This window comes from Pogoniulus pusillus, chromosome Z (genome assembly GCF_015220805.1).
Source record: "Pogoniulus pusillus isolate bPogPus1 chromosome Z, bPogPus1.pri, whole genome shotgun sequence".
Lineage (NCBI taxonomy): Eukaryota > Metazoa > Chordata > Aves > Piciformes > Lybiidae > Pogoniulus > Pogoniulus pusillus.
In genome coordinates, this window is record NC_087309.1 from 9,807,115 (window position 1) to 9,827,925 (window position 20,811).

At 42.8% G+C, this 20,811-nt stretch overlaps 1 protein-coding gene across 1 annotated transcript in view; it reads right to left on the reverse strand.

Moving 5' to 3' along the window:
- Window positions 1-15,923: 15,923 nt before the first annotated feature.
- The window catches only part of SPEF2 (sperm flagellar 2), an 88,090-nt gene continuing 83,202 nt past the window's right edge, over window positions 15,924-20,811 (reverse strand). The window contains exons 29-33 of the mRNA XM_064140864.1: window positions 18,385-19,565; window positions 18,065-18,282; window positions 17,774-17,978; window positions 17,568-17,716; window positions 15,924-17,461 (exon numbers count right to left, since the gene is read on the reverse strand). Coding sequence (XP_063996934.1) covers window positions 17,161-17,461; window positions 17,568-17,716; window positions 17,774-17,978; window positions 18,065-18,282; window positions 18,385-19,565 — 2,054 coding nt within the window. The 3' untranslated portion in view covers window positions 15,924-17,160. The remainder of the gene's footprint in view (window positions 17,462-17,567; window positions 17,717-17,773; window positions 17,979-18,064; window positions 18,283-18,384; window positions 19,566-20,811) is intronic.

Genomic DNA, 20,811 nt, shown 5'->3' on the forward strand with positions numbered 1-20,811 from the left:
GTGGTCCCTTCCAATCCTGACTGATTCTATGGTTCTATGATTCTATGCATCCTTATGAATTTTCTCAGGTTTGGATATGTCCCACTAAACAAAACAGGCCACAGACCACTCTCTGTCACTAAGGCCAGCTGGCATGTGCACTTGACATCTCTCTCAATGAATTTTCCAACTCCCTGCACAGGAGTCTACATCTAAACACCGTAGGGGATAACAGCCCCTGGTACATGCTGACCTCTCAATCATGCTCCATCTGGGAGAGCACTAAGAATTGAACTGATGCTTTGCTTACTCTTACACAGGTTCACCACTTGGCTCTTTGCTCCAGCATTATTTTTACTTAGAGAAATGAAGCAGTAAAAAAGCTGCCCTGCTGTTTGCCACAAGTACCTCTTCATGCCTCTGAAGACACTGCATGTGGATGGCAGAGCAGGGTAAAGAACAGAAAGAGGAGAATCATAGAATCATAGACTGTCTGGGGTTGGAAGGGTCCTCTAAAGATCATCTGTTCCAGCCCCCCTGCCAGAGCAGGATCACCTAGAGAAGACCACACAGGAATGCATCCAGACAATTCTTGAATTCATGTCCAGAGAGGGAGACTCCATAACCACTCTGAGCAACTCTGAGCAGCCTGTTCCAGTGCTCTGTCACCTTCACAGTGAAAAAATTCCTCCTCAGGTTTACGTGGAACCTCCTATGCCTCAGCTTCCACTCATTGCCCCTTGTCTTGTCAGTAGGCTGGCTCCATCCTCCTGGCAGTTACCCCTTACATATTTATAAACATGAATGAAATCACTCCTTAGTCCTCTCCTCTCCAAGCTAAGAGCACGTGTAAAGCCTTCTGACACAGCATTGCAAAGGCTGTATCTGATAAAGGGAACAGAACAGTGTTCATTTCTGCACTGAGTGAGATCCTACTATGGACTTCCATCTGCTGCCACAGACCCAGGTTTCCATGCAAAGGGAAATGTCTGGTTTGCTCCAGACCTAAAATTCAAGAAGGAAGTGATGTGCTTACAGGAATAAGGACCTAGGGAATCACAGAGTGAGGCAATTTGATAGTGATGTAGATGTCAGCCCTAACATTAGAAGGTACAGTACTGCTTGTTATAATTTGAAAACTCAGTTGAAGCTTTATGAAGTTACAGAGTGGTGAGTTCAGTTTGGAACAGCTTGTGCAGGACAAATTTATACTCAGCTTATGCTTAACTTTTTTCCTTTTGTACTTAGATTCCTGCTTTGACTATAAATTTAGAAGTATCTTTTAAAATTTATAATAACCATTTATTTAAAATGGTGCTTCTAAGGAAATGAAATTCTGCTATTAAAATATAAATAGTGTTTACAGGCACTAGAAGTTCTCAAAAAATAAAGAACATGGGATAAATGCACATGTGGACTAGTAATAAAAAAGATAGCTGACTCATAGTTTTCCCCATATAACTGATATCTTGTGCTAAAATTAGATTTTTATATGCTGATGATGAAAGCTGTGCCTCATCTTCACTAGAGGTGTTTCCCAAGGATCAGTGCTGGGCCCAGTCTTGTTCAATATCTGTACTGATGATCTGTATGAGGAGGTTAACTCTATCATCAGTAAGAGTGCAGATGACACCAAGCTAGGAGCAGGTGTTGATGTGTTGGAGGGTTGGAAAGTCCTGCAAAGGGACCTCAACAGGCTGGATGGGTAGGCAGAGGTCAATGGGATGAGATTGAACAAGGCCAAGTGCAGGGTTCTGCACTTTGGCCACAATAACCCCAAGCAGCACTACAGGATGGAGACTGAGTGGCTGGAGAGCAGCCAGGCAGAAAGGTACCAGGGGGTGCTGGTAGATAGTAGGCTGAAGATGAGCCAGCAGTGTGCCCAGGTGGCCAAGAGAGCCAATGGCATCCTGGCCTGCATCAGGAACAGTGTGGCCAGTAGGACAAGGGAGGTTATTCTTCCCCTGTACTCAGCACTGGTCAGGCCACAGCTTGAGTGCTGTGTCCAATTCTGGGCCCCTCAATCCAAGAGAGATGTTGAGGTGCTGGAAGGTGTCCAGAGAAGGGCAACAAAGCTGGTGAGGGGCCTGGAACATAAACCCTATGAGGAGAGGCTGAGGGAGCTGAGGGTGTGCAGCCTGGAGAAGAGGAGTCTCAGGGGTGACCTCATTGCTGTCTACAACTACCCAAAGGGAGGATGTAGCCAGGTGGGGTTGGTCTCTTCTCCCAGACAACCAGCAATAGAACAAGGGGACACAGTCTCAAGTTGTGCCGGGCAAGGTCTAGGCTGGATGTTAGGAGGAAGTTGGTCAGAGAGAGAGTGATTGGCATTGGAATGGGCTGCCCAGGGAGGTGGTGGAGGCACCGTCCCTGGAGGTCTTGAGGATAAGATTGGATGAGGCACTTAATCTAGTTCATTGGACAGAGCTGGGTGATAGGTTGTGCTGGTTGATCTTGGAGGTCTCTTCCAACCTGGCTGATTCTATGATTCTCTTCTTAGATAGACAGGGGGGAGTGACCTCTTTAACCTCTTCATAGATGACCTGGATGAGGGCATGGAGTCAGTCATCAGCAAGTTTGCAGATGACACTAAGCTGGGGGCAGATGTGGCTGGGTTGGAAGGCAGAAGGGCTCTGCAGCAGGACCTTGACCGCCTGCACAGATGGGCAGAGTCCAATGGGATGGGGTTCAATAGCTCCAAGTGCAGAGTGCTGCACTTTGGCCACAACAACCCCATGCAGAGATACAGGCTGGGGTCAGAGTGGCTGGAGAGCAGCCAAACAGAGAGGGATCTGGGGGTGCTGACTGATACCCACCTGAACATGAGCCAGCAGTGTGCCCAGGTGGCCAAGAGAGCCAGTGGCATCCTGGCCTGCATCAGGAATGGTGTGGTCAGCAGGAGCAGGGAGGTCATTCTGCCCCTGTACTCTGCACTGGTTAGACCACACCTTGAGTACTGTGTTCAGTTCTGGGCCCCCCAGTTTAGGAAGGACATTGAGATGCTTGAGCGTGTCCAGAGAAGGGCAATGAGGGTGGTGAGAGGCCTTGAGCACAGCCCTACGAGGAGAGGCTGAGGGAGCTGGGATTGGTTAGCCTGGAGAAGAGGAGGCTCAGGGGTGACCTTATTGCTGTCTACAACTCCCTGAGGGGTGGTTGTGGCCAGGAGGAGGTTGCTCTCTTCTCTCAGGTGGCCAGCACCAGAACGAGAGGACACAGCCTCAAGCTACGCCAGGGGAGATTTAGGCTGGAGGTGAGGAGAAAGTTCTTCACTAAGAGAGTCATTGGACACTGGAATGGGCTGCCCGGGGAGGTGGTGGAGTCGCCGTCCCTGGAGCTGTTCAAGGCAGGATTGGACATGGCACTTGGTGCCATGGTCTAGCCTTGAGCTCTGTGGTAAAGGGTTGGACTTGATGATCTGTGAGGTCTCTTCCAACCCTGATGATACTGTGATACTGTGATAACAAGAGGCCCATGGTTCAATATAGATGTTTAATAAAGCAAAGGCAAAAACAAAACCAAGAATAAACAAAATTGTTATGCTCTATTTCCCATCAGGAGAGGATGCCTGGCCACTCCCTGAGAAGCAGGGCTTCTAAACTCATAGCAGTTATTCCCAGGGGCAGATGCCATTGGCAAATGCCCACACACTTCCTTCTTCCCCTTCGCTTTTATATCTGAGCTGACATCAGATGGCCTGGAATACCCCTTTGGTCTGTTTGGGTCAGGCTGGCCCAGCCATGTTTACCCCCAGGAAGTTGCCCACTCCTGAAGCATGGTGCTGGGGGGAAAATGTTGTCAAAGCACAGTCTTGGTGCTGCATGAGCACAGCTCAGTAGTGTCCAAAACACTGCTGTGTTACCAGCACCCTTCCAGCTACCACTGCAAAACAAAGCACTGGGGAGAGCTCATCACAGACAAACCCAATGCTGCATTTCATCTGTATGAAGAGTATTTGAATAAAGCTGTCTCATTCATACAAACCCAGTTAAAAGTGTAACATGAATCACGGCTTACTGTCAGAAGTAATTATATCAAATACGCTAAAACAAGGAAAACTTAGCAGCAACATCTGAGGGTAAAATTTATCAGGTAATACACTGATGGAAGATTTGGAAAGACTAAATTACGATCTTTTGTCTAGCTAAGTCTGGAAATCTTGGGTAAATAACTTTAAACTTCAGAATTTATTCTTATTTATGTCTCGGGATGAGAACACAAAACCTTATTTTAACTTATGGATGTGAATTGTCAATGGTGTCTAAGGAGCTGATATAATAAGAAAATTGTAAATAAATACAGTGCTGACAGAAGCATTTTACTGCTGGCACGGTGGCTTACAGTATCTTTCTCTAGTGAAAGTGAAGAAATTCAAGAAAGAAATACATATACATATATATATTCATATCATAGACTCAGCCAGGTTGGAAGAGACCTCCAAGATTATCCAGTCCAACCTAGCACCCAGCCCTGTCCAATCATCCAGACCATGGCACCAAGTGCCTCATCCAGTCTGTAAAGGGTTAACCCTCCCGGGGGAGTGGTCTTGACCCAGACCCCAGAGGTGGGTCCAAACACTACCAGGTGTGTTGGTTAGCCCAATCCCATTTCCTGTCTAGCCTCCATATAAATGCAGAGGAATTTCCTGTTACTCTCCCTCTTGCCCTGGCTCTTTGCCTGACAGCATCACCTTCATAGAATCATAGAATCAACCAGGTTGGAAGAGACCTCCAAGATCATCCAGTCCAACCTAGCACCCAGCCCTAGCCAGTCAACTAGACCATGGCACCAAGTGCCTCATCCAGGCTTTTCTTGAACACCCCCAGGGACAGTGCCTCCACCACCTCCCTGGGCAGCCCATTCCAATGCCAATCACTCTCTCTGCCAGCAACTTCTTCCTAATATCCAGCCTATACCTACCCTGGCACAACTTGAGACTGTGTCCCCTTGTTCTATTGTTGGTTACCTGTTCCTGGTACTCTTTGCTTTACCACGTGGCCATGACCCACGAGGTAGACAAATCCATTGCCATCAAATATGGTTATATTTACGTATTTTGTATCCTGTTTTCCCTTCCCTATTCCTTTGTAACTTCCCTGCCTCAAATACCTTTTATTTATTTGGATGATCTAGAAGGTTTCTTCCAACCTGGTTGATGCTATGATTGTATTGTTAAACTTTTCTTCTTTTAGCTTCCAAATTGAAGTGAGGTTATTTAGTTGACTGGCTAGGGCTGGGTGCTAGGTTGGACTGGATGATGTTGGAAGTCTCTTCCAACCTGGTTGATTCTATGGTTCTATGATTCTATTTGGGTGTGCTTACCTTTCCTTTCTCTATGTCTAATTCCCTTTCTTTGAGAAAGAAAGGAGAAATGGAAAGGGCATCCTATAAATTGTTATTGGTTCTATTAACTATATTTGAGTCCCTGGGAAATTTAAATTAGAACTGAGACAGAGTCTGCTTTTTAACACCTTCAAGGACAGTGACTCCCCCACCTCCCTGGGCAGCCCATTCCAGTGCCAATCACTCTCTCTGACAACAACTTCCTCCTAACATCCAGCCTAGACCTCCCCCAGCACAACTTGAGACTGTGCCCCCTTGTTCTATTGCTGGTTGCCTGGGAGAAAAGACCAACCCCCAGCCTGGCTTCAGCCTCCCTTCAGATAGCTGTAAACAGGAGTATATATATACATATAGGTGTGTGATTTTACATATATATATATAAACACACACATATACATGTATATTATCCTTGCTATTACAAGTGTGTGTATATATATATGTCAATCACAGGATCAGAGGACGTTAGGCGTTGGAAGGGACCCAAGGAGATTATCATGTCAAACCCCCCTGCCAGAGCAGGACAATACTCTCTCTCTCTCTCTCTCTCTCTCTCTCTCTCTCTCTATATATATATATATATATATATATATATATGCAATACACACACACACACACACATTGTCCTTACTATTACAAGTATGTGTATATATATACACATACACATATACGTACATACATATTTATGTATATGTATGTGTATATATATACATGTATACACATACATATACATAAATAATATAGACTTGTAATATAGGCTCAGAGAATCAACCAGGTTGGAAGAGACCATATATGTACTTATAATAGCAAGGGCAATGCTGCAACTTCTACACAAACCAATACTTCAGCTGAAATGAAAATAGGACTTAACTTACATCTGGAAGTGTTAAATTCAGCCATGCATCAGGAAGGCAATTTGTTCTGAGATTGAAATTAATCAAATCATTTAAAATGTCAATAAATTCTTTCTTTGGCAGAAAACCTAATTTAAGAAAAAAAAAGGGGGGAAAAAAGGGAAGATTAAAAAAAATTAAAATAAAATCACATTTACCATTTTTAATAGCATCCTTTTATTGAAGGAAAGTTGTTTATTTTCTATTTAGTAGACATTATCAATGGCTATTAAATTAAGTAATAATATTTTTTATTGTTAAAACCCTTTTAAACTTCATTAAAAGTTTTAGTTAAGAAATCATTAATTTTGCAGTTATGTAGTACTGACAGTGGTAGTATCTTTCAAGACAAACCTAAGATTTTATATTTGAAAATAAATCATGTGTGGCCTGTCTAATAGTGAAATGTCAAATAGTGCCATGCACTGCAATTCTTTTGATACTTATCCTGATGTGCATTGTGGCCACTAAGTCATCTTCACACAGTCTTAGAATCATAGAATCAATCAACCAGGTTGGAAGAGACCTCCAAGATCATCCAGTCCAACCTAGCACCCAGCCCTAGCCAGTCAACTAGACCATGGCACTAAGTGCCTCATCCAGGCTTTTCTTGAACACCCCCAGGGACGGTGCCTCCACCACCTCCCTGGGCAGCCCACTCCAATGCCAATCACTCTCTCTGTGAAGAACTTCCTCCTAACATCCAGCCTGGACCTCCTCCAGCACAACTTGAGACTGTGTCCCCTTGTTCTATTGCTGGTTGCCTGGCAGAAGAGACCAACCCCCACCTGGCTACAGCCTCCCTTCAGGGAGTTGTAGACAGCAATGAGGTCATCTACACTGACAGCTGAATAGTTCAACACCAACCACACTGTGCTAGTTTGAAGCAAGCTGGAATGTTTTGGTAACAGAACTAGATAACGGGCAGTGAAATGAAAACAATTGATGTCAACTTCTCTCACAGTCTCGCTGAGAACTCTGGGAAGAAGAAAGACTTTTTCTCCATTTTGTTTCTCACTCTTGCTTTTGCCTTAGACCTGGTCACATCTCATTAACCCTGCTCCTACTAACCTTGCTCCCTAACCTCTTGGCTGCACCTCTCTTCTTCCTGAGAACTGGGGCAAGGTTGAGAGGGCCGGGGGGAGGTGTTGGGGTGGTTTGAGTGCCCCTCCTGGGGACTCAGGTTTCTGGGAGGGGAGTTGTGCTTTTGTATTGTTTATCCTTTGTATATTTCTGTATATAATTGTATATAACTGTATATATTGTAAATAGCTGCTTGTAAATTCTGCTAGCTGTAAATAAATTGCTTCATCTATATTCCCAGGGTCCGTCTGAGTTAGCTGGGGCAAATTCAAAAGTGTGGGGGGGCGGGGTAACCCCCAAACCATCACACACACACTAATTCAGTGTGTTGAATACCCACCAATCTTTTCTTTCACTGCGCTCTACTTTCATGAATTGTAAATATCTGCTCTTTAAAACAAGTTTGTGTCAGAGGATAGGATAGGAAACACAGGCCATTGTCTGTTAAACTTTGAAACAAAAGGGAATTGCTTAAAAAGCTTCTCAGAACTGGATTGTGGGAGTTACAGGTAGCTCCATTAATTTTACTCTGAGGAAATAATATAGTAAAAATAAACAAGTACAACAAAACTTATTTTTTTCTTTAGAACTGGCATGGATTTGCTTATAAGCATATAGAAACTTCAAAATTCATGCACTGTATTAAATCACAAAATCATGTATGGCAGAATTTAACATACAGATGTGAGTCTTTTATAAAATGGCCTTTGCTGGCTCAGTGAGGATAGTAACAATGAAAGAGTTAAAATAAGTTTCAAATTTTCTAAATTCTGGGAAACAAAGCCTATTTTTCCTGGGTATGATCAGTTGCACAGCATCAAAAGAGTAAGTTTTCACATTGCCTTTAAAAGCAAACACAGTCAGTGAAATACCTGAAGTACTTTTTTCTTATAAACAGGCAAATTCTCTTACTTTTGAAAAAGTACAGTTGTGCACATTCAATGGATAATGAAACTTTTTTTTTCTTCAAAGTGGAAAAGTGAAGTGAAATTTGTTAGGCTTGTGAAGAAAGATTTAAGTGGTAAGAATACTAAGAATGTGTTTCCATATTGATTTCATAACACTCAGTTTTAGTTAAGACCTGTTTGTGATGCTCTCACATATCTTAATACAGCTGAGTCAGAATCATAGAAACATAGAATCAACCAGATTGGAAGAGACCTCCAAGATCATCCAGTCCAACCTAGCACCCAGCCCTAGCCAATCCACTAGACCATGGCATCCAGTCTGTTTTTGAACACCTACAGGGACAGCGACTCCACCACCTCCCTGGGCAGCCCATTCTAATGCCAATCACTCTCTCTGGCAACAACTTCCTCCTAACATCCAGCCTAGACCTGCCCTGGTGCAACTTGAGACTGTGTCCCCTTGTTCTGTTGCTGGTTGACTGGCAGAAGAGACCAACCCCCACCTGGGCACATCCCTTTGGGTAGTTGTGGACAGCATTGAGGTCTGCCCTGAGCCTCCTCTTCTCCAGGCTAAACATCCCCAGCTCCCTCAGCCTCTCCTCACAGGGCTGTGCTCCAGGCCCGTCACCAGCTACATTGCTCTTCTCTGGACACATTCCAGTATCTCAACATTTCTCTTGAGTTGAGGGGCCCAAAACTGGACACAGGTCTCCAGGTGTGGTCCTGAGTACAAGGGAAGAATAACCTCCCTTGTCCTACTGGCCACAGTGTTCCTGATGCAGGCCAGTATGCCACTGGCTCTCTTGGCCACCTGGGCACATTGCTATCTAGCCTTAGAGAGAAGAGGGGGAAATAAATGCATTTGGGAAGCTTAAAGCTTGTTGGGACAGAAAGAAGGCAGGCACAAGCACCTGTTCTTGAGGAATTTTGCCCTAGCATAGGTTTCAGGATGAAGGCAAAGGCTGGGAAGAAATACTGGCAGACAGCTAACAGTGCTTTGATGTCACCTCTTGATGCTTTTGGGTTGTGATGGGAGTAAGGGTACCTCACATGTTTATACATTTGTGTCTTGGTTCTAATTTATCCCAGGTAGGTTGGACTGGATGTTCTTGGAGGTTTCTTCCAACCTGGTTGATTCTGTGATACGACTCAAAGACATCAGGCCTTTTGTCCTCCTTTCTTGCCCTTGCTTCTCCCAACAACAGAGAGAGGGCGAGCAGGGAAACGGGTCTGGGCAAGCCAGGAATGTTTATGCCTACTTTGTCCTTCCATGACATGGGTTTCCTACTTTGAGAAAGAACATCTTCTGGAAATTGTGTGAGTCGAGATGTTTACTAAGGCACCTTGGGCTGATGATTTACTGTTTTTGAGGTAACCAGACAATTTTATTTTGGTGAGGATTTCAAGACAGAAGATGATTTCCCTGTGGTACAATAAAGCCTGCATTGCAGACATAACATTATTGGGAAACTTCAAAGCAGATTCAATAAAATAGGTAACTCCTAATTGGTTCATAGAGAGAACAGGTGATGGTCCACTAAGGAGTCAGGAAAACTTTACCTTAAAATAACTGGAAGTTTTCTACATCTCATTTGCAGTCTCAAATTGTTGTCTAGTGCTTTACCATGAAAATCACAGTATCACAGTATCACCAAGGTTGGAAGAGACCTCACAGATCATCAAGTCCAACCCTTTACCACAGAGCTCAAGGCTAGACCATGGCACCAAGTGCCACATCCAACCTTGCCTTGAACTGCCCCAGGGATGACGACTCCACCACCTCCCCAGGCAGCCCATTCCAGTGTCCAATGACTCTCTCAGGGAAGAATTTTCTCCTCACATCGAGCCGAAATTTCCCCTGGCGCAGCCTGAGGCTGTGTCCTCTTGTTCTGGAGCTGGCCACCTGAGAGAAGAGAGCAACCTCCTCCTGGCCACAACCACCCCTCAGGTAGTTGTAGACAGTAATAAGGTCACCCCTGAGCCTCCTCTTCTCCAGGCTAAACAACCCCAGCTCCCTCAGCCTCTCCTCGTAGGGCTGTGCTCAAGGCTTCTCACCAGCCTCGTCGCCCTTCTCTGGACACGCTCAAGCATCTCAGTGTCCTTCCTAAACTGGGGGGCCCAGAACTGAACGCAGTACTCAAGGTGTGGTCTGACCAGTGCAGAGTACAGGGGCAGAATGACCTCCCTGCTCCTGCTGACCACACCATTCCTGATGCAGGCCAGGATGCCACTGGCTCTCTTGGCCACCTGGGCACACTGCTGGCTCATGTTCAGGCGGGTATCAATCAGCACCCCCAGATCCCTCTCTGTCTGGCTGCTCTCCAGCCACTCCGACCCCAGCCTGTATCTCTGCATGGGGTTGTTGTGGCCAAAGTGCAGCACCCTGCACTTGGAGCTATTGAACCCCATCCCATTGGCCTCTGCCCATCTGTCCAGGCGGTCAAGGTCCCGCTGCAGAGCCCTTCTGCCTTCCAACTCAGTCACATCTGCCCCCAGCTTAGTGTCATCTGCAAACTTGCTGATGACTGACTCGATGCCCTCATCCAGATCATCTATGAAGATGTTAAAGAGGATGGGGCCCAGCACTGATCCCTGAGGGACACCACCCAGCTATCATAATTTGTATTTCATTTTCTACAATTCGAGAGAGATGTTGAGATACTGGAATGCATCCAGAGAAGGGCAATGAAGCTGGTGAGAGGCCTGGAACACAGCCCTGTGAGGAGAGGCTGAAGGAGTTGGGGTTGTTTACCCTAGGGAAGAGGAGGCTCAGAGGGGATCTCACTGCTGTCTTCAACTGTCTGAAGGGAGGCTGTAGCCAGGTGGGGGTTGGTCTCTTCTCCCAGAAGAACAAGGGGACACAGTCTGAAGTTGTGCCAGGGGAGGTCTAGGCTGGGTGTTAGGAGGAAGTTGTTGGCAGAGAAAGTGATTGGCATTGGAATGGGCTGCCCAGGGAGGTGGTGGAGGCACCATTCCTGGAGGTGTTGAAGAAAAGCCTGGATGAGGCACTTAGTGCCATGGTCTAGTTGACTGGATAGGGCTGGGTGCTAGGTTGGCCTGGATGATCTTGGAGGTCTCTTGCAACCTGGTTGATTGATTCTATGATTCTAAGACTGATTCACAAGTCCATGGGACCGGATGGGATCCTGTCATGGAGCGGTTTCTCTTATTCCTCCTCTGTTAGGGGGAGGTGAGAAATCAATTTGAGGCAGTATTAATTTTTTATAAAAATTATCTATTAAAATTAATATTTACAAATGTGTACCACCCTCAACTACTAGGAAATCAGGTTCGTTGTGCAAGATTATGAAAACAGCTGGGATATATTTACAGGGATTGGATTATTAAATGGAAATATCAAATTATCAACAACTATAGACAGAGAGAAAGATTCCCTTAGGCTTAATGCCTCTTAACAACTATACTGTTTGCCCAGCAAGGGCTGAAACTGTGTCTGCTCTTAAGACAGAAGTAACTTATTTTACAAAGGAATTAAAGCTTGCTTAAATGTGTTGCTCTCAAGTATTAATCATTAATCACCCTCCCGGGATTGTGTCACAGCGTGTGCCCAGTATTTGGGTCTTGGTGAAGCTGGAATCTGTCCTGGCTTGCAGGGGAATGATAAGTGTTCCCAGTCCCTGGGGTAAACAGGATTTCTCTAACCTCTCCTGGAGTGAAGTGGTCTCTGACTTTGTGCTGCTGCTTCTTCTGGATGCTGTGTCCAGGGATGATCAGCTGGCAGGATTTCCAGGTGCAGGAGAAGGATTTGTCGTCTGTACAGCTAGCAGGCTGTGTTTGTAGGTTTGCAGACTACCTGGAAAAGGTCTGCTGGGCCTGGATCTTTCCAGACTTACAGGACAGCTGATAAGCAGTATATGCCGGGCAAGCAGGGTCTATGCCAGGCTGCAGGCAGACTTGAGCTCCGTAGATAAATGCAGGATAGCAGCCAGTGTGTATGGCTGCTCTAGGCTTAGGCAGGGGCTCTCAGCTCCCCATATATGTATGAAGTGCAGGCGTGCAGGCGCTCTGCTTCTCAAAGGGTTCACAGACAGCTTCACTGTGCCTTGAGATCAGTGCAAGAGGGCTGAGCCTCAGTAATGCTTGCAAGTGAGTAAGGCCTGATCCTGTGTCTAGGCCATGCAAGCAGGTCAGGGCAGCAGGGTGCTGCTATGTGGATCAGAGAGCTGAGCTTGAACCTCTGAGTCTGGACGCTCTGAATGCTCTGAACACTCTGAACACGTGATGCTCCTTTGCACCCCTCTTTATAAACTCTGAGCCGAGATTCGTGGCTCATTTGGACATCTAAAGTGACCAATCAGGCTGGCAGTAAGCCAAACCTTACCTTAATAGGCAGTAGGTGTTTGCCTGGACCCTCCCAATAGGGGATTACCTGGGTGGACCCCAGGGGTACACGGGCTGGGTGTGTGTGTTACACAATCTGTTTACTGCCTTGGGTCCTGGCAGAAAAACATGTCCAGGCATGTAGAGGCATAGAGAAGCCTCAGTTTTGGAGCTGCTGCCCCTCCACCACAGATCCATCCTAGGGTGCTGAGAGAGCTGGCAGCTGAGCTGGCCAAGCCACTCTCCATCATTTATCAGCAGTCCTGGCTCACTGGAGAGGTCCCTGAAGACTGGAAGCTGGCCAATGTGATACCCATTCACAAGAAGGGTCGTAAGGAGGAGCCAGAAAACTACAGAGCTGTGAGCCTGACATCAGTGCCAGGCAAGGTCATGGAACAGGCCATCCTGAGTGCCATCACAAAGCACCTACAAGATGGCCAAGGGATCAGGCCCAGCCAGCAGGGGCTTAGAAAGGGCAGGTCCTGCCTTACCAACTTGATCTCCTTTTATGATCAGGTTACCTGCCTGGTGAATGTAGGGCAGGCTGTGGATTCTGTTGAATTCACTATTCTATGATTCTATTCTAGGTGAGCACTGCCAGATGATCTGTAATGTCTACTCTTTTTTTCTCCTCTGGTGTAACTATGAACAACCATCTCTTTCATCCAGGGCTAAGCTGATTTCTGTCTGTTAATCACACAATTGCTGATGTGCTGTAGGGTGATGTTTTTTTTCTGCTTTACTATCTCCTGAAACAATTCCAAAGTGTTTTCAAAAAGATACATTACTTAAAAATTAAGAGTAACTTAATTCCTCCTCATGACATATCTAGAAGGAATGAGAAAGTCTCAAAGACAGAGAGGGGGAAAATCATCAAATAACTTCCCTCAATGTATTTTTAGATTATCTTTTTTTAACTTTAATGCGTTTGTTTTTACATTATAGAGCATGGAACTGATTTTAAATACATGATTATATTACAAGACAAAAGGTGATTCATCAGTTTAATTTAGAAGCTGTCACAGCATCACACAGAGTCACAGAAAACACCCAGTTGGAAGAGACCTCAAAGATCATCCAGTCCAACCTTCAAGCCAGCACTGAATGGTCAACAATAAACCACATCTCTAAGTGCCAGGTCCGCAGGCTGCTTAAACACCTCCAGGGATGGTGACTCCACTACTGCCCTGGGCAGACCATTCCAGTGTTTGATAACCCTCTCTCTGAAGAACTATTTCCTGGCATCCAGCCTGAGCCATCTCTGGAGCAGCTTGATACCATTTCCTCTAGTACTGTTGCTTGCCACCAAAGAGTGGCCACGGAGTGGCCTGCTCCTCGCTCCAACCTCCCTTCCTAAGCAAACTTACACATTGTCAGTGCTTTATAACCGTGGAGAGATACTATGCATGAGCAGTCACACAGGTGGTGATGTCTGCAAATGGTCCTCTGCAAGTGGTAAAAGGAAATAATGCCCTCTGGGATGAATGGGAAAACAGCTGCCAGAACTGGCCCTCTGTGCCTAACAAGACTCTTCTGAAAACAGGCATGTTCTTAAAAAAAATCCTTTGGCAAGTTAAAAACAAGACACAAGACACAAACAAACAAAACCTAAACCAAAACAAACAAACAAACAAAACCCAGTGACAAGAAAACCAACCAAACAAAAGGAAAAAAAAAAACCAAACAACAAAACCCCACAACCAAGAGAAACCAAACCCAAGAAGTTGTTGCTTAATGAATAGAAAATCAGTTTCTTACATGTGTAGAAATATTTTTAACTAGAAGAGATAGCAGGCATTGTTGCAAAAAATAATCAGACTTCAAAAAGATGTTGAAGAGCTGTCGAGATGGACAAGATCAGTAAGTAAATTTCACTGGAAAATGATCAGAGTAGTTTGAGGAAACAGAGGAAACTAACACATTTACTGCACTGCAGATAAATCAGGAAAGGCGTTCAAGCACACTGGAGGGTATTATTAGAATTAAGAGTGAACTCTACAAACAGAGGAGACAGTTTAGGATAAAAAGGACAACATCCAAAAAGAAAAAAAAAATGTGAAGTGTCACACTGGGCTGAAGTAATGAACTGCCCAAATGTCACAACAGGAGTCTTGCTGCCAAAGTAAAAATCTCCGTAGAAAAGGCTCTAGGAATTGTGGCAGATTATGATATCACCAGAAAGTAACATGGGAAGACACTGAAAATAATCTCTGCATTCTTTTCAGCTGTTAAGGCTTCTGCTGGCATAGAATTTTGGAATTTGCAGATCTAGAAGCATGCATGGAGACTACCAAGTGCCAAGAATAAAGCATCTAGAGAACCATCACAGTCTTAGAAAACATGTCCTGCAGGGCAAGGTCAAGGAATTCTGCTAGTTCCACCTACAAAAGGGAGATTATGAGAAAACACAGCAGTACTTTTCCAGTTAATGTTGCAAAGAACATAGGGACAACACCTTCTCCATAAGTGCAGTTAGGAAGAATGATAGGAAACAGAATTTATTTGCAACAAAAATAATGGAGGTAATAGTAAAACTCCATATAACCAGAAGGGCACCGAGGAAAACAAACCACACATTCCAGAGTGAACTACTTAAAAAAACTAACCAAAAAGACAGAGGAGCAAACATTGGATACAGGTTTTCTAACTAAACTTGATCTCATTTTTAGGCAATGATGATTTCTTGATATCCCTTTCCAATTATTTGTTGCTATAATAAGATTTTGCTAGAGCCTAATACTACAGTTGTGATGTTGTATGATTCTATGTTGTCCTTAAGCAGCATAAAAGCAACTTCAGTGGTTTAGGTTCTGAATGTATTTTTGTTCATTACTTTGGGGTTTGCCTTCTTCCATTAAGCATTCTGAGGGCATATTTTCAAACCTTTTCTCATGTCATGATATTAAAAATTATTTCCATTGGAAAACTTTGATATTCTGTCACTAAAGAGGAAACCACAGAATCATAGAATGCATTTCTTTGGAAGGGACCTCTAGAGGTCATCTAGTCCAACACAAAAATCCTTAGAATTAGCAATGCCCCATACCCAATAAGATACCCTGTAAAATATATATCCTGCTACTTATTAGGTAAAGTCTAATTAAACATTATTTGTTATCTGAGAAATCACAAAGCTATTTCAATGATAGATCAACTGTATAATGCACAGTACTTATCTCTTTTTCTGATCCCTAGAGTTTAACTCTACTTGAGAATACTAATATCTCTTAACAAGGCATGCATTCAAAACTTAACTCTTTTTTCTGATATACTATTTAGACCTAGAAATAGTATAAATATATGAGACACACAGAAGAGGCTGTTTTTGTGTATGTGTGTGCATGTAGTATATATCTTCTGCAATTAACAGAGTAAATCTTCATTTATAAAAGGATTCGTTTAAAGGTGAATGATCCCATATTTATTTCTCCTGTATCATTTCTATTCCACTTTCATCCCTGTTGGAAGAAGCATCATTCATGATTTATTTTTAGCTCTATTTTTGGTGGTAGAAATATATTCTGTTGGTATGCTGTGCCATGGTTGGAAACTATCAAGTAGAAAGCTGCATCTGGAGCAGTTGAATGATGAAATCACAGAACCAGATACTTCTCTGAAAAAAATGTCATTCTCAGATCCTAGATTAAAATCAAGATACAGCATTTTTACTGCAACCCTCACAAACATTTTCACAGGGAAAAAAAGTGGTTCAAGCCATGAAGTATGTTAATCATATCCTGGATGTAAGAGAATTTCTATGGGAAGGCTGATTTGTCCAGTTAATAGTCAGCAGTGGAAAATGGATCTGTTCTGCTTGTATAGGAAAACTCTTCTGAGTATAAGCTTGATAAAAATCTGTTAGAACTTCACGCCAAAACTTATCCACAAGAGAATACAAAACAGCAACACATACATACATGGAGAAAAGGTATGACCTAAATTTTTCATAGGCTACAGAGGTCAATTAATAATTTTACAGAAATAGTGCACTGATACTCTGCACATTTATCAAAAATAAGAAATCAGGGTTTTCAGAATCAGTGAATCTTCTTCAACTATTGACATCTGATAGTAAGATGACAATTAACTCCAGTGGTTATAATTTGTAATGACTCGAATAAATGCAATAAACTAGGTGGAAGTCAAGAGTCATTCCTTTGTCCACATGTTGCCAAGCTCAGGATGTACTCCATTATTTTTGTTCATTACCTTCAGATCTGTAGAAGTCAGGTACACATGGGAAAATGTAAATCTTGTGGGGATTCAGTGGTGAACATAAAGAGAAGTCATATCTTAACGTTATAATGCATTATGATAAGAAAATGTTTACACTTATTAACCCTGCAGGTTATTCTGCTAAACTGTCCATGTATTTTACAAGGAGACTTAAATGAAAACCAGCAAACTCCATAAAGACCTTCCAAGGCAAACTCAGAGTTGTGATCTTGACTTTCTTTTATCATTGTATCACTTTCCTGAAATCTTCTGTTTCTCTGCCAAGTAGCATTCCACATATGAATAGCTTTCTGGGTGTCATCTTTTTTTTGGTATTTGCAGAGTTCATTCGAATTACCAAAGATCCATCACACTTTCAGACCTTAGTTTGGCATGCAAATGCATCATGGGGAGTTTTCATTTGGCTGAAGACTAGCTCTGTTTCTGAGCATGCTGCTGAAGTCAGGATCGAATCTTCCAATGCCAGGCTGTTGGGATATTTCTTTGCATAATCTCTGGAGACTCTCAAGGCCTGTCTGGATGTGTTCCTCTGTTTGTGTTAGATAGTATTGTCCTGCTCTGGCAAGGGGGTTGGACTCAATGAACTCATTGGGTCCCTTCCAACCCCTAACATACTCTGATCCTGCAATCCTGTGGTAATCTGAGTTCACTGAATTCCATGTCAAGGTCTGGATGTTCTGAAACCTAAAAAGCATAGCAAGAAGTATGATAATAACTATCACAAAAAAATCTATTTCCACAATCCTTCTGAGGAAATAGAAGACAGACACAAAAGCAGTTTTCTTGTTACCTGTTACATAGCTCTAATTTCAGCATGCTCCATTCAGTTTCTGCTTCGCCTATTTTCACAATAGCAGTTTCTAGTTTGACTTCATAATGTTTCATCAAGACAGACACTTCTTTTTCATCAAATTCTATAACAGAGGCAAAAGGAAAATACTTTTATGCTTTCAAAAGATGTAGAAGGTATACTACAAATAGCCACTATCATGGTACTATACCTTGTTTAATTTTTTCAGCCCATAGTTTAAAACTTCCAGTAGCAGTTGCTCTCAAAATATCTTGACCTGCACTGCAAAAACAAATGTGTTTTTTTGTGCTTAGTGCTTTGGTTCTTACAGCTGAAATACTTCCATTGTCCATAAGCTGGTAACCATGAAAATGCTGAATGGTCTCCATCAGGCATTCCTTTGGACCACCTCTGAAAGATATAGAATGCAAACTAATATATTGTACTCTTCCACTGTATTTTAAGAGATAACAGTTCCACGGTTAGAAATGCCAGACCTTCTTTGATGCATCTGTAGTGTTTCCAAGATTGACTCCACGGTCACAAATACATCTGCAATGAAGGCACTGTGATCCAGAGTAATGTGTGACAGAATGTTGAGGAGATTGATGATATCCAGCAAGAAGTGAGAAAACTTTACTATCTGCATTCTCAGAAACAGGTGAAAAGGGAGTTTGACTTTCTGTTTGTCTGAGGCTCTTGGATCTCTTTTAATCTGGGTAACAATACAGAAATAGAAAGTGTTAGGTATGTGGACCAAAAGTATCCACAGCAATTAATTTTTGCTGGCATTACCTGTGATTTTTAAGTGATTTACCTTACTCAGATGTAGAACAAAGGCAGGATAAACTTTAAGGAGAATCCATAGAACTCTTTGCAGACGAGGAAACCACTGGGAGCCTCCAACGAAAGAAGGAATAGCTGAGCATAACTTGATGGCTTTGTATGTGGCTTTGAGATTATTCTTATTCAGAGATGAGTTACGATAAAAATGATAGGTGTTTCTCAAGGCATCACCGAAGACGTTGCATAGGTGAGTATCTCTCACTGCTCCTTTGTAAGCCAACTTTAGGCAGTCAGCAAAACAATTCACACAGTGTGGCCAGGGCTGAGTTTCCCTCAGTTTAGGCTCTTTGCTATTTTCTGCTACCATGACATCTGTCCTAGTGCTTCCAAATCCAACTAATTTTCTTGAACAGTTGTGGATTGCCAGACTCAGCTGAAAACTCCTTTGCACTGTGTCCTCAATTGCGTTTTTTATAGCTGAAGCATCCATTTTTTTAACAGGTTGCACTCCAGCAACCTGGCAATGGATTTTTCCAAAGAGTATGCAGACAACTGCCACTACTTCAATTATGCTGTCCACGACTCTGTCACTAATAGCTGAAAAGGATTCACAATTATCCAGTTTCTCTTTCAAAGCTCTTCCTTCTGCTTCAGCAATAAAATGCATAAACGCTCGGGCTGACTTGTCATTTCTAAATACAGAATTGATATCCACTCCCTTCTTACCAGCTGGTTTGCACATGCAGTCAAGGTCTGCAAAGGGATGACCAGATTGAGCAATAACGTGGTATGTTCTAAAAATATTATCTACTCTACCTAATGCTATGGAGTTCATGGTCTTCAGCATCTGCTCAGCAGAAGCTCTATCTGGTGAAGCAGTGCTGGCAGCTTCCATGCAGGTAGCCCAGGCATGAGCTTCACTACTCTGATGTGTATTTATAAATTCAAGTTTGAAGTCATCCGTGCCAGAACAAAAGTTATGAGTATTTTCCCCTAAATCCACATTATGCTTGTGACATGGTGCACAAAACATCATTCCCCTGTCATCATCATATTTTAACCAGGAGTATTTTGTTAACCATATTTTTGGAAACTGGCGATTCCTCTTTGTTCTCTGATGTTCCAAATCTTTCTTCTCTTTCCCTCTGTCACCAGCTTCTCTCTTGCCAGAGGAATTACTCTTGCTTTTAAATTGCTTCAGTGCTCTTATGGCTATAATTTAAAAAATAAACAACTGAATAAAAAAATATTTTTCTTTCTTTTACTTCATAAATTATCAATTATATTTTTTTTTCTTTATTCATTTACTTTGTTAATGTTGAACTACACTATGACTCGAAACAAAAAGCCATGAAACAGAACAATGGAAACAGACCTACTAATAAATCACTTAGAGGCTATCCAGAACACTTCTAAGAAAAGGTCCATTTTGACTCCAATTTCTTTTTGTCGACCAGGAGTTTGATACAATATTCTACCAGTAAAGTATAGCAGCATCAATACCATTTTTGCAGACAAAACCAGTTAGGTAGTGGAACTCAGAATGTTCTTTGAGGCAGAATGTCTCTAGAAGAGAATACTGATGTCATAAATCCATTACAATGCCCATTAGGCCTGACTTGGAGCGAGCCCACAAATACATAACCAAATGCCTGCTGTAAGCCTGCATAAGCTGTTCTACAGCATCTGCAGATTGCTTGGTCTCCTTAAAACATAGTTATCTGCAAAATTATTTTTTTTACTGCTTTTAGAAAGAGGAACTGTACAAGCTTTACATTTTGTTCTCTAAGTGGAAACATCCCTAAATGACTGAGATTGCTCGCAGCACTATTTTCCCAGATTGTTCTCAAGATTGCCATTCTTACATTTTGTAGGAGCAAATTGCTTAAGATGACATTTTTGAAAACTCTGTCTCTCGAGCTCATGGATCTTGTACTTTTAGCAAGTAATTTAATGATTCCTTTACTGCACTGTTGCCATAAGATTACAGCTTAGGAAATAAAGCAGTCAAATAGTGAAGACCAATTCCATGCAAAAAGGAGGCAATAAAGTTAGGTCTCTATTTATCGGGAAATAGAAGTAAAGAACTGAGGAAGTGACCAAAGAACAATCTGACTCCCCATAGTCCTTATTTTGATGTGTACATCGAGAGGCAAAACTAATGATTACATTAAGCTGACCATAGAAAGAAATACCATTTCTGATGCTTTTAAAGGGATAAAGAACAACAGTCCTTGTACTCCACTTTGTACTTTCTTTACAAGAAAGGGCAAATTTTCATATCTATGATTTGTGAGAACTGTTCGTTCCCATTTTCATAAAAATAACACTACCTTCTCCCTTCTATTCTAAGATGTGGTCTGCATGGACTGCAAAACTAACAAGGCTACAGAAGCTTTTTGGGACATATGCCCAAGTACCGTACCCACGATGAAAAAAAAAAGAGAAGAGTAGAAGC